The 12500-nt window shown below is 38.2% G+C and overlaps 1 protein-coding gene across 2 annotated transcripts in view; it reads right to left on the bottom strand.

Annotated features, from left to right (window-relative positions):
• Positions 1 to 12500, bottom strand: part of LOC137976508 (required for meiotic nuclear division protein 1 homolog) — a 28520-nt gene that overhangs the window by 3540 nt on the left and 12480 nt on the right. For both annotated transcript variants that reach the window (XM_068823877.1, XM_068823878.1), the window contains 7 exons: positions 12420 to 12492; positions 6885 to 6927; positions 4796 to 4896; positions 4106 to 4212; positions 3104 to 3168; positions 1640 to 1716; positions 708 to 831 (listed from right to left, as the gene is read on the bottom strand). In XM_068823877.1, coding sequence (XP_068679978.1) covers positions 708 to 831; positions 1640 to 1716; positions 3104 to 3168; positions 4106 to 4212; positions 4796 to 4896; positions 6885 to 6927; positions 12420 to 12492 — 590 coding nt within the window. The remainder of the gene's footprint in view (positions 1 to 707; positions 832 to 1639; positions 1717 to 3103; positions 3169 to 4105; positions 4213 to 4795; positions 4897 to 6884; positions 6928 to 12419; positions 12493 to 12500) is intronic.

Below are 12500 nucleotides of genomic sequence, written 5' to 3'. Positions count from 1 at the left end.
GGGACTTCTAGCAATTCAGAAAAAAAGCAGGTAATATGTGTACCCATGCAGCACCAGCAATACAATATGGACATTGCTTTTTGCTTGTCTTTTTCCTTGTCGTGATGCTGGATTGATCAACTTGGCATCAATGTCAGTGATATCAGTGGTTGAAGGCAAAATAGCTTGGAAGCTTTGAAACTTAAAATTATAATTATTGTTACCGAGGTTACGAGGCAACCATTCTAATCATATTCATTTGAGATGTGCAGATTTCTGGATGTCTGACTGAGACGAGCCCACGGTATCAACGGCAGCATTGTTGCACATGGCATCTGATCCGTTTTTCTACTCGGCAGCATTCCACTTACGGTAATTATACTCGGATTAATTTTATTAGTACTTTTCTCTGAAGATGCCTGAAACTTTTAATAGGATCATTACATTAAAGGATAACCTTCATAACTATGCAAAAAAATGCATTTCTCATGTTTTTTCTGTAAGTGACATAGTCTAGTGCAATGACAAGAACCATAACTGTAAGGGCCATACGGTACAATGACACAAGCTTACGACCAGGCTACAACATGTCAGAAAAATTGCTGTAGCATTTTAAAACATGCTAAAATGCTGCGACAACCGTAAGTCATGTTGTATGCCTGTTATAATTAAGCTTGTTGCATGCAATGAAAATCGAAACCGTGTAAATAGCCCCTAAGGATGCTTACCCTTGTCCTTTTATGGATGTCTAGGAAGTAACAAGTTTTATCATACAAGTTTTCAAGGGTTTCTGGTCGATCCCAGAAAAAATCTGGTGTCATTAGAAGGTCAGATGACAGATTGATCTTGTACCTGAAAAAGGCAAAAGGATTTATTTAAATAGTTTTGTTATTAAACCCTTCCAGCCTCAAGGAGACAATTTCGGAGTTGAGAGAATAATTTCTCAACAATTATTAAATGCAAACCCTTGACTGTGTCTTGGGTTTTCATTAAACTGTCCTGAATTCTCCCAACTTCCCCTAGTGTCTAGATGAGGCTATGTTACAAACACAGAAAAGGTCCACTATTGCTTAATTATAATCTGAAATAAAGTTTAAAACATTTTGAACCATGAAATAATTTGAACACAACACATACATTTGGAGAACTAAGATTCAACACTCAAGTCAGGGTCTTTAAATAGGGAAAAAGTGCTGCTTTTATAAAGTTACATTTACAAAATGTAAGACACCATTTTCTTAGTTTGTGGATGCATTATGGGGATGATACACTATTGGTACTTGTGTGCAACGCTTAAGAATTAGTTAACCCACACACTACTCAAAGAGATCGAGTTGGGAACGATGAATGCGTTTTGGTCTGTCACGATCATTCGATCTCCTTAATTTAAGGCACTTGTGAATCCTACTAGTAATTTCAGTCACTTGATTGTAATAGTTGTTTCCCCATTTTGTTTCCCTTTGAGTCTTTGGTCTTAGAGAGTAAAGTGCTATATATTTTTTAACTACCTCACATTCTCATAATATTATGTGGGTAAAGTTTGATAGTTTTCTGCTCTGCTCCAAAGACTTTCTTACTATTACATAAGGCGAATATTACGTAAGAGGAATAACAGTGTTCAAGATTCTAAATTCCCAGATCTTACTATACTATCACAGACCTTAGGGAGATAAGTTCTCCTGTTTTTTCCAGAACTTCTTTCCTTGACATCCTGACTTTTATTCCCCTTTTCAAAGCCTTGCAAGAGGACAGATATTAATTTTGTGATTAGTACAAGACAAAAGAGATGGATATTCTGGATCTTCTGGATCCAAGAACTGTGTGCGAGAAGAGCTTGTAAATTGAAGTATATCTGTCAAAATTCTGACTTTTCTGCAAAAATACATGGATGAATAGAGGCCACCCAACAGCAAGCCAGTTTTGCATTGGAGTTTAATTATTCCTTGCCTTAAATATGTTAATTTTGCCCTTTTTAAACAATGATGACAGGACAATTTGACTACTTTGAAATGGAGAATTCTTGTTCACAATATTTAACTGTGAAACATGCAAGTTTCTCCATACAGATTTCATGTTTGTACAGTCACATGTAATCAACTGAAGATTTATTTTGCACAAAAACTTGATTGTTATTAAACCCTTTTCAAATTTAAGTCAGTTTTGTATTTGTGTTGCTCAACAGATTTCCCGCCTTTGTGAGTGAAGACGCATAAAAGTTGCAAAGTTTAGGCTTAATTGAACAAACACCTAAAAAAGACAGCCAAACCATTTATGATTATTTGTTTAAAAGGGAATTGACCCAGGAAAACACATTAATTAAAATGAAGATTTAGCAGTTCAAAGCAATGTCTGACATTTGCATACTGCAGACTGCCTACAAATAGCACTCATCTGATAAACAGTATTTAAGTCTAAGCATCCATTTCAAATAGCGCTGATAAACAGTAACTGTATTTAAGTCTAAGAACCCATTTTAAAACGGTTAGCTTTCAATAATTGTGATTTAGGGTTAGTCTGCAGTCTGTGGTCTGCAGTCTGCAAATGTCAGACACCGGTTCAAAGCATTCGATAATCATATGACTGTGTGAAATCGTTTAAAATCAGTTAATTCCAAGATCGGTCACGTGCTAGGCAACGGGTCCTTGGCAGATTCCTGTTAATTCAGTTAAGGTAGCAGACGTACAGAAATGTAAATTGCAGAAAATTAAAAAAGTGATTCATATAATGTGCCTGACTTTCAAATTTGTGATTCCAATTCTTAGATTGATATCTATGAACAAATTGTCATGAATTAAGTTGATATTGTTTGCTGCAGTGCATTCAAAGTTTAACTCCTTTAATTAGTAATAAATCATGTTGTTGACTTAATTGATCAGGTTACAATGCTCTTTCAGGTCACATTGCTGCTATTTACATGTACCATCCCATATCCAATGTATGCTCATGGAATAATATTCCATGATGAACAATTATTGTTCATTATAAATCATCTTCTCTTAAGAGTGCAGGGATGTTATCAACAATCCACCTGCTGCCATGTAATATCCTCTACCATATTTCTTCAAAATTTGCAACATTGCATACCCCACCTAATAGGGATTACAGATTGTCACTGATTACTAACCTCTGGGACCCATCTTATTGACTGTACATAGTGGTCTAAAACATCTTCCCAAACAGCCAGTTTGACTGCAAACAAATAATTATGAAACAATTAACAACAAACTCCAAAAAGGACACCTCACCCAACCTACTCTTAGGCTGTTGTGTAATTTTTTTCAGGTTCACCTTTGTAAAAACTTTTCTGTGGATCAGATATATCTTTCCGAAATGAAACCAAGTTAAACATATTTTGCCACGTTTGGCTCCACATTTTGCTTTTCACATGTCTCATAAAGTAAGTACAGTTGGCAAAACAAGCAGTCATTTTTAATAACAAAACTGAGTTGATGAGAGAAATGGGCCTCTTCTTGATTCAATGTCGGCCAAACTATTTTGTATTCATTGTGAAGCAGTTTTTAACCCATCAACGCATAGGACTAAGGAGTGAGACTTGGTAGATCGATTTTACTCTGTCTACATGTATATTGCCAGATTATATGACTTGTCAATGTTGGGAGGGGGGGAGGGGAGGGGTGTTTCAGGAGTCAATGGTTAACAACCGCTACATCCACTCAAAAACTATCCCCTTTAATTGTATAGTCTGGGTAATTACTGTAAATACCTAATTATTTAATTAGAACCTACAGTGTATCAATGTTAGCCACTGCACAATCCAGGGAAGTTCTTTTCTTTTTTTTTTTTTGTTTCTTGTTTGTGTTGCTTTTTTTTTTTTACTTTCATTTATTTTTATTTTTTTATATAAAACAGTCAAAGACACATTACAGAGCTGAGATCATATTACATACATGTACTTATATAATATAAGTAATGCGAGAAAAGAAGTCTAGACATATATACGTACTACACTGCTAGCTACATGTAACAAAGCTTATAATGAATCTCACTTAAATTAAAGAATTCAAACTATTAAACTACAAAAAACAAAACAAAGGGGAAGTTCTTTTCTGCTGGAAAGACCAGACTTAATTGTAAGAAAAACATAACAAATAAAGTATTTTCCTACCAGATAAGGCCATAGCATTGGAAAAGGCATACTTTTCCAAAGCCGAGTTTTCTTCCTGTGAGTTTTCATTCAATATGATCCTTCCATTGACAAGGGAGGTGGCATTCCTAAAACCAAATATAATTCAAAAGCATGACAGTCATAAACATTCAAGATTCTATAGTTACCAAACAATAATAATAATATTGCACAGTGTATCTTTTACATCAAAAATTAATAAAAACTAGATCATTGTAAAAGGTATGTATAATTATGAGCTATTATACCATGCTCTACAAATAACAGTAACCACACGCATCAGTTCTGTTGTTTTTACAAAATACACGTAGAGTAGGGAAAATGTATGGATAAATTTCCATAATTTGTGGGCGTTTTTAATAAAAACAATTATTCCACTTGCGCTTGTTGGATAGGAGGTGATCATAACCCACTTGGCACTACGTGCCTTGTTGGCTATCTATTATCTCATATCCAATGCGCGCTCATGGAATAATAAGCCAGAGCTGTTGCAATCTACTTTGTTGCCTATGGCTGCTACCAAGAAAATATTTTTGAAAAGATAATTGCACTTTTGACAGCAAAACACTAATTTCCTTTTCAATTATGGTAGCAGCTTCTGTAAAAAACTTGTTGCTACCAGAGTAATGACATTTTATTACTTGAAACAATACTATACCTGCATAAACTCACTTGGAATGTGAATAAAGAAGTTGTTCGTCCTCTGTATCTCCAAGCACCATCTCATATCCTCCTTCTTGGAACAGCTTTGCCACGTTTATTAAGTATTTCTCCTAGAGGGGTAAAAAATGTAAGAATATTGTAATTTTAGACAAGCAGTGATTGGAGGAATAATTGGCTGACGTTGAGAATACCATAATACTCTTTGCTTATCTTATTGCTTCTGTTTTCTCTTGGGACCATTGTAATTTATAAGTCCCAAGAGAAACTGGAAACAATGCTTATGCAAAATGTTGGGGGACAAACGAAGAGTATTATGGTATTTTTGCTGACTCGGCCAATTAGTATTATTGTTACGTTGCCATGTAGGACTTCTGATCACCTAATTGCACCTATAGTAAATATTTTGTGGCTGGTACGTAATCCATGTTAATTGCATTCAAATTTTCTGTGTTTGCTTTTGTTAATTTATTATTATTATTATTATTAACTATTATTAACTATTATTACTACATGAAAGAGGCACCAAAGACCATGGGAAGTGGCTTGTGCTTCTTTTAAATAAAGAAAACTAGTATAAGAGTAGAAAAAATGAATCGTGATTTGTTAACGCGAGGAGAAAACTTGAGTACTAAGAAAAGTATCTAAAAATGCAATAAAATTTAGGCTGCAGGTTTTCTGCCTCCATTGTCGTTGAGAGAAGACCCTGGTTCACGCTGGTCACGTGGCACTTGTCGACAAACATTTTTCCACTAGGGTAGTGTTTTCGTTATATTTTGATCCCGCAACCGCACCTGGGCGAAAAAATATTCGTTTAAGAAGGCATTTCTAAAATAAAAAGGTCAAAAGAGCTGATGTTATATTCCAAAAGGAGATGAATTCCCACAAAAGCGGTCAAACTAAAAGCAAGAGCTTTTGTGATCGACAAGACGACTTCAATGTCGAGCGGCGATTGACGTTCGCTTTAAAAAAAATTAATTTCGTTAGTAGCCAAAGTTGCTTCTTCAGAACAAACACTAACATAAAAGAATACACCAAACACTACGTTTGCTTGATAAAAATGTCTCTTTTATTTTACTGCGACTAAAAATATACACGCTATTAAAGCGCGGTGCAGTGGTAAAAAAAATCTTAACGACATCGACAATTTACACGAAATTGTTGAAATATAAATATCATAAGTCAAACTGTCAACTCGCTGTACAAGATTGCGACCTTAGCAATCACGTTGTTTAACTTTCGAAAGAAAAACGAAAATCAAAGAACAAAATGAAATACCTGCACATGCTAATACAGTTTGATTTGATGGATTTGAGGTCGATATGTGACTCGAGAACTTAAATAACAACACACCGGCTGATCGCTGAACATGTTTGTTTTCCATGGATAACCGTTTCGCTTGTTTTCGTGCACGACAAAATCTTCTTTCCTTTAAAATGGTCGCAAACTATTAGCATTCTTCGTTGATCCGGACCTTCACACGGATGAAAACTTGAATAACGTGAGGATATTTTCTGTGGCGTCTGATCGATTTGACCACAACTTTTTTTCTTTCACATCGGGTTCCATATGTGTAGTACATAAAATACTGCTGTCAAACGTTTTGTCAATGGTTATCTGGCCACAAAATCAATTGCGTGCTGATTCCCTTCTTTGCAATGTCAACAAAGCCTACATTGCCACCCATCCCCTACCACACATTTCGCCAACCTCCCAGATTCTGGGAGACACGTGACCAGCGTGAACCAGGGTCTTCTCTCAACGACAATGGAGGCAGAGAAGAGAGACCCTGGGAACGAGGTTGCAGTGGTGTCCTAAGAATAAACTGCCATTTTACAGAAGAGCCTGTTTCTGATACATACAGGTATAAACACTAATTAATGGTGGATTATTTTTTCTGGATTTCTGGTAGAACAGAAAATGATGTGGTGCATTATTTTAATATTTAAAATTAACCGATAATGTTATACTCATCTTAAAAGTACGAAAGTTATTCTCTCAATAAAAGAGACAATGTGCTGAACCCACCGGTAAAGACATTCTACATAATTATTATAATGCTGTCCATGCACGCAAAAGTATTATACAGTGTATTCTTTACCTCAGAGCTAGAAACATTCCAGACTACCAATGAACCAAGCCACCTGTTTGACAACAGTGATAAAATAGGCAGAAAAATTGATGAAACAACTGATTTTACTATGAATTCTGCAAACTCGCAGATGCTAGGGCAGCGCAGTGCAATCAAACAGCCATGGGTTTACATCCTGTTTGAGCCCAAATTTTCGTAGAAGCCACCTACATGTAAATTTTCCTAGCCTGTGGCGCCGTCAAAATATACTTTAACTTTCTTTAATTTTCCAGACATGTTTCGACGGTACATCCGTCATCTTCAGTGTTACATATTTTGAAATCGCCGTTGAATTTAAAGCGCGCGCGATCTTACAAACTTCGTTACATTGCGTTGTCAATATTGCGTATTAAATCAAAACTGAACAAAACAAAAATTTAAATGAGTGACGCTTAGTTCCTTACAGGGAGAGAGTCAGGTTAATGTGTTTCACCTGCTGGTTGAGATCGGGCTTCTCCCATTTAATGTACATGGATTCCTTAAGCTTCACTTGGTACTTAGTGGCTGCAGAGTCCAGGATCTCGAAGCAATCCTGTGTGCAGGATGCCTTACAAGACTCTGAACTCTGCAGATGTTTAAAAACGTTCGAAGATCTGTCTGAAAGTAAGTGCTCGCGCACTCGTGTGGAGAAGTGTCGGCTGGTTTCACCAACATAACAAGCATTACAACTTGCACACGAAAATTTATAGACCACACGCGTGCGAAGCCCTACAGGGACAGCATCTTTCACATTAAAAAGACTCCTGACTTTGAAAGTAGTAAAGACTAACCTTATATCAATAGGTTTACATAACCGATTAGCAAGTTTGCGTATACACCTCTGTGCCGTGACTGAGAAGTGCCCAACGTAAGGGATTTTAAAGAAAAACTTAGGTGTTTCCTGGGGCTCGATTCCTGAATGAGACTGTGTTTTCCCTCCCTTGACTGCTGTCTGAATATATTTAGAAATATATTTGTTGATAAGGTTTTCAGGGAAGAGATTCCTCCGCAGAATGACAGGCAATTTTTGAAGATCAGTATGGAACCCCATCCAAGTGTTGTTTATCTTAAAAGTTCTATCAATCAAGGTTTTGATTAACCCCAGTTTGTAGGTAAAGGGGCAAAAACTCAGATAACTGGTGAGCAAACCTGTGAAAGTTTTTTTCCGGTAAACGGTGGTTATACTTTGGTGCGGGTCAGTGTTATTGATTAGAACATCTAGGAAAGGTAGAACATGGTCAGCCTCCCGTTCCATTGTAAAGCGTATATTGGGGTGTTGATTGTTGATGTAATTGAAGAAAAGGGTTGCATCCCGTTCAGAGCGGAAAAGGCAAAATGTATCGTCTACGTAGCGACGATAGAATAAGACCTCTGAATCCCCGTATTGATCCAACCATATATTCTCATGGTGACCCATAAAGAGATTGGCTAGAACAGGGGCAAGGGGGGACCCCATGGCTACACCATCCACCTGGTCATAGAAGTTACCCTTGAACAGGAAGTGAGTTTCCTTGGTAGCAAACTCAAACAACCTTTTAAGATGTTGTTTACTAAGTTTCAAACCTGGGTTACCCTCAGTTATATACTTGACGGCAAGGTTAATACAATCATCTAGAAAGATGTTGGTGAAGAGGCTTTCAACATCGAAGGACACCATGAACATCCCATGCAAAGACAGCTCATTGATTTCCTTCACAAAAGTGAAGGAATCTGAAGCAATGAATGTGGATGGAATATGAGGTTGGAGTAGATTACTTAAGTATTTGGCCAAACTGTAGTTGTAGGTGCCTATGGAGGAAACTATGGGCCGAAATGGTGGGGTGGAATTTGGCGCTCGTGGTTTGTGCATCTTAGGGAGACCATAGATCCTAGCAGGCTGGGATCCACTTGGATAAATGGCCTCATAAACTTCAGGATCAAAGTGACCTTTTTTCCTAAGTTCTCTAAGATAGCGCTGGAGTTTCCCTTCCCGGGTAAGGGTAGGGTCGGATGTAAGGACCCTGGATTTAGTAGTGTCGTTAATGATTTTAAATAAACCCTTGTCATATTCTTGTCTATCTAAAATTACTACACCATTACCCTTATCTGGCCGCAATATTACAATGTTCTTGTTCTTTCTTAGTTCTTTCAGAATCCTGTGCTTTTTCAAATCCGAGGCCGTGGGTCGATATGATGACACGTACGTGTGAGCCAAATGTGACAGTTCGGTAGCCAGTTTACCCGTGTCCTTGCTCTCCTTGAGATTCTTTAACATCCTTTGACTAATCAATTCAAAGCATGCGAAGATGTCCTTTCAAGTCAGACGAAGTTGTCACCAATCTTTCATCGGTTTCTCTCAACACTGATCAGTTGAATGTTCTAAAATATGGACTTACCCACTCGATATGCCCACCTTCGATCAACAAAACGGACATCTTCGCATGCTTTGAATTGATTAGTCAGAGGATGTTAAAGAATCTCAAGGAGAGCAAGGACACGGGTAAACTGGCTACCGAACTGTCACATTTGGCTCACACGTACGTGTCATCATATCGACCCACGGCCTCGGATTTGAAAAAGCACAGGATTCTGAAAGAACTAAGAAAGAACAAGAACATTGTAATATTGCGGCCAGATAAGGGTAATGGGGTAGTAATTTTAGATAGACAAGAATATGACAAGGGTTTATTTAAAATCATTAACGACACTACTAAATCCAGGGTCCTTACATCCGACCCTACCCTTACCCGGGAAGGGAAACTCCAGCGCTATCTTAGTGAACTTAGGAAAAAAGGTCACTTTGATCCTGAAGTTTATGAGGCCATTTATCCAAGTGGATCCCAGCCTGCTAGGATCTATGGTCTCCCTAAGATGCACAAACCACGAGCGCCAAATTCCACCCCACCATTTCGGCCCATAGTTTCCTCCATAGGCACCTACAACTACAGTTTGGCCAAATACTTAAGTAATCTACTCCAACCTCATATTCCATCCACATTCATTGCTTCAGATTCCTTCACTTTTGTGAAGGAAATCAATGAGCTGTCTTTGCATGGGATGTTCATGGTGTCCTTCGATGTTGAAAGCCTCTTCACCAACATCCCTCTAGATGATTGTATTAACCTTGCCGTCAAGTATATAACTGAGGGTAACCCAGGTTTGAAACTTAGTAAACAACATCTTAAAAGGTTGTTTGAGTTTGCTACCAAGGAAACTCACTTCCTGTTCAAGGGTAACTTCTATGACCAGGTGGATGGTGTAGCCATGGGGTCCCCCCTTGCCCCTGTTCTAGCCAATCTCTTTATGGGTCACCATGAGAATATATGGTTGGATCAATACGGGGATTCAGAGGTCTTATTCTATCGTCGCTACGTAGACGATACATTTTGCCTTTTCCGCTCTGAACGGGATGCAACCCTTTTCTTCAATTACATCAACAATCAACACCCCAATATACGCTTTACAATGGAACGGGAGGCTGACCATGTTCTACCTTTCCTAGATGTTCTAATCAATAACACTGACCCGCACCAAAGTATAACCACCGTTTACCGGAAAAAAACTTTCACAGGTTTGCTCACCAGTTATCTGAGTTTTTGCCCCTTTACCTACAAACTGGGGTTAATCAAAACCTTGATTGATAGAACTTTTAAGATAAACAACACTTGGATGGGGTTCCATACTGATCTTCAAAAATTGCCTGTCATTCTGCGGAGGAATCTCTTCCCTGAAAACCTTATCAACAAATATATTTCTAAATATATTCAGACAGCAGTCAAGGGAGGGAAAACACAGTCTCATTCAGGAATCGAGCCCCAGGAAACACCTAAGTTTTTCTTTAAAATCCCTTACGTTGGGCACTTCTCAGTCACGGCACAGAGGTGTATACGCAAACTTGCTAGTCGGTTATGTAAACCTATTGATATAAGGTTAGTCTTTACTACTTTCAAAGTCAGGAGTCTTTTTAATGTGAAAGATGCTGTCCCTGTAGGGCTTCGCACGCGTGTGGTCTATAAATTTTCGTGTGCAAGTTGTAATGCTTGTTATGTTGGTGAAACCAGCCGACACTTCTCCACACGAGTGCGCGAGCACTTACTTTCAGACAGATCTTCGAACGTTTTTAAACATCTGCAGAGTTCAGAGTCTTGTAAGGCATCCTGCACACAGGATTGCTTCGAGATCCTGGACTCTGCAGCCACTAAGTACCAAGTGAAGCTTAAGGAATCCATGTACATTAAATGGGAGAAGCCCGATCTCAACCAGCAGGTGAAACACATTAACCTGACTCTCTCCCTGTAAGGAACTAAGCGTCACTCATTTAAATTTTTGTTTTGTTCAGTTTTGATTTAATACGCAATATTGACAACGCAATGTAACGAAGTTTGTAAGATCGCGCGCGCTTTAAATTCAACGGCGATTTCAAAATATGTAACACTGAAGATGACGGATGTACCGTCGAAACATGTCTGGAAAATTAAAGAAAGTTGTTATGTTTATACGAATATCTATATTGTTGCTGCTATCTAGACCTTTTGGATCAATCATACTTTAACTCCTGATCATGTTGGTGACAAAAATCTTCATTATATGTTATTTCCAAAATTCTGAAAATATGCGCCAATTGGTTCATCACTGAGTTTGTAGGAGATTGGGTCTGAGTCTGGTGTGCGATGTCACCTGGTGAAGGAGTTAAAGTTTGTCTAGAATATGCCTGATAGGCATGTCGCTGCGAGTTTCCTCCAACATTTGCTCAAATTTTTCATTTTCTTTAAGCTCCTTTTCATATGCTTTTAACCAGCCATCGACTCATTGTATTGGCAGAAGCCAGGTCACAGCTATCCAGACTTTCTTCGCTTCGTGACCTGTCACACAGTAGTCCAATGCTCAACCAACTATTAGGCAACTCAGTGGTTAGCAGATGGCTAGAGACTGTATCTTGTGATGATAAATATAGCTTCATTATTCAAGATAATAATAGCGGAGCTCCAAGGCACTGCATACGTCAGACTACCTAATTTATAGATATACTGCTTGTGATGGGTCGCAAATATGGCCTTCCATTCCGGTTTGTGAATTTTTGGAAGATCGTAGAAAGATGCTGGCTTTAGTTACTGCAGTGTGGTTTCCTGTATAAATTTGGGCCAAAACTCCAAAGTTGCCAGCCATGTCCACCATTTCAGCCACAACATGAACTTTGAAAATGTCAAGGTCGTTGGTTTCGAAGCCAATTACCACAAGTGGCTTTTCCTCAAAGCCTGGCACTCTACTTTGTACCCAAAACGCTGGGAACAATCATATCGTACTTCCAGAAGCCTACAAAGGCATTGCGCTAGCATGAATTACATGGTCACAAGCAAAGCTTCGCACCATGTTAGTTTAAATATCAGCGTATGATAACGAACTTCGCTTTCTTATCACTGATGAAGGCCTAAGAATTAGCCGAAACGTCTGTTGAAATATACCAAGAGTCAGAGGCAAACCGTTTTCCATAGAACTTATGACATCTGCTGACTACACTTATTCCATTTTTAACGTTAATGAGTATACCTGAAGAAGAATACATCTGATGTGTTTTCTCCATCTTTGTCCTTAATAGTTACATGGAGGACATTCTGTTCATCTAAGACA

This window comes from Montipora foliosa, chromosome 11 (genome assembly GCF_036669935.1).
Source record: "Montipora foliosa isolate CH-2021 chromosome 11, ASM3666993v2, whole genome shotgun sequence".
NCBI classification, from domain to species: domain Eukaryota; kingdom Metazoa; phylum Cnidaria; class Anthozoa; order Scleractinia; family Acroporidae; genus Montipora; species Montipora foliosa.
Note: the sequence above shows the minus strand (reverse complement) of the source record. Positions and strands in the feature narration are given on the sequence as shown.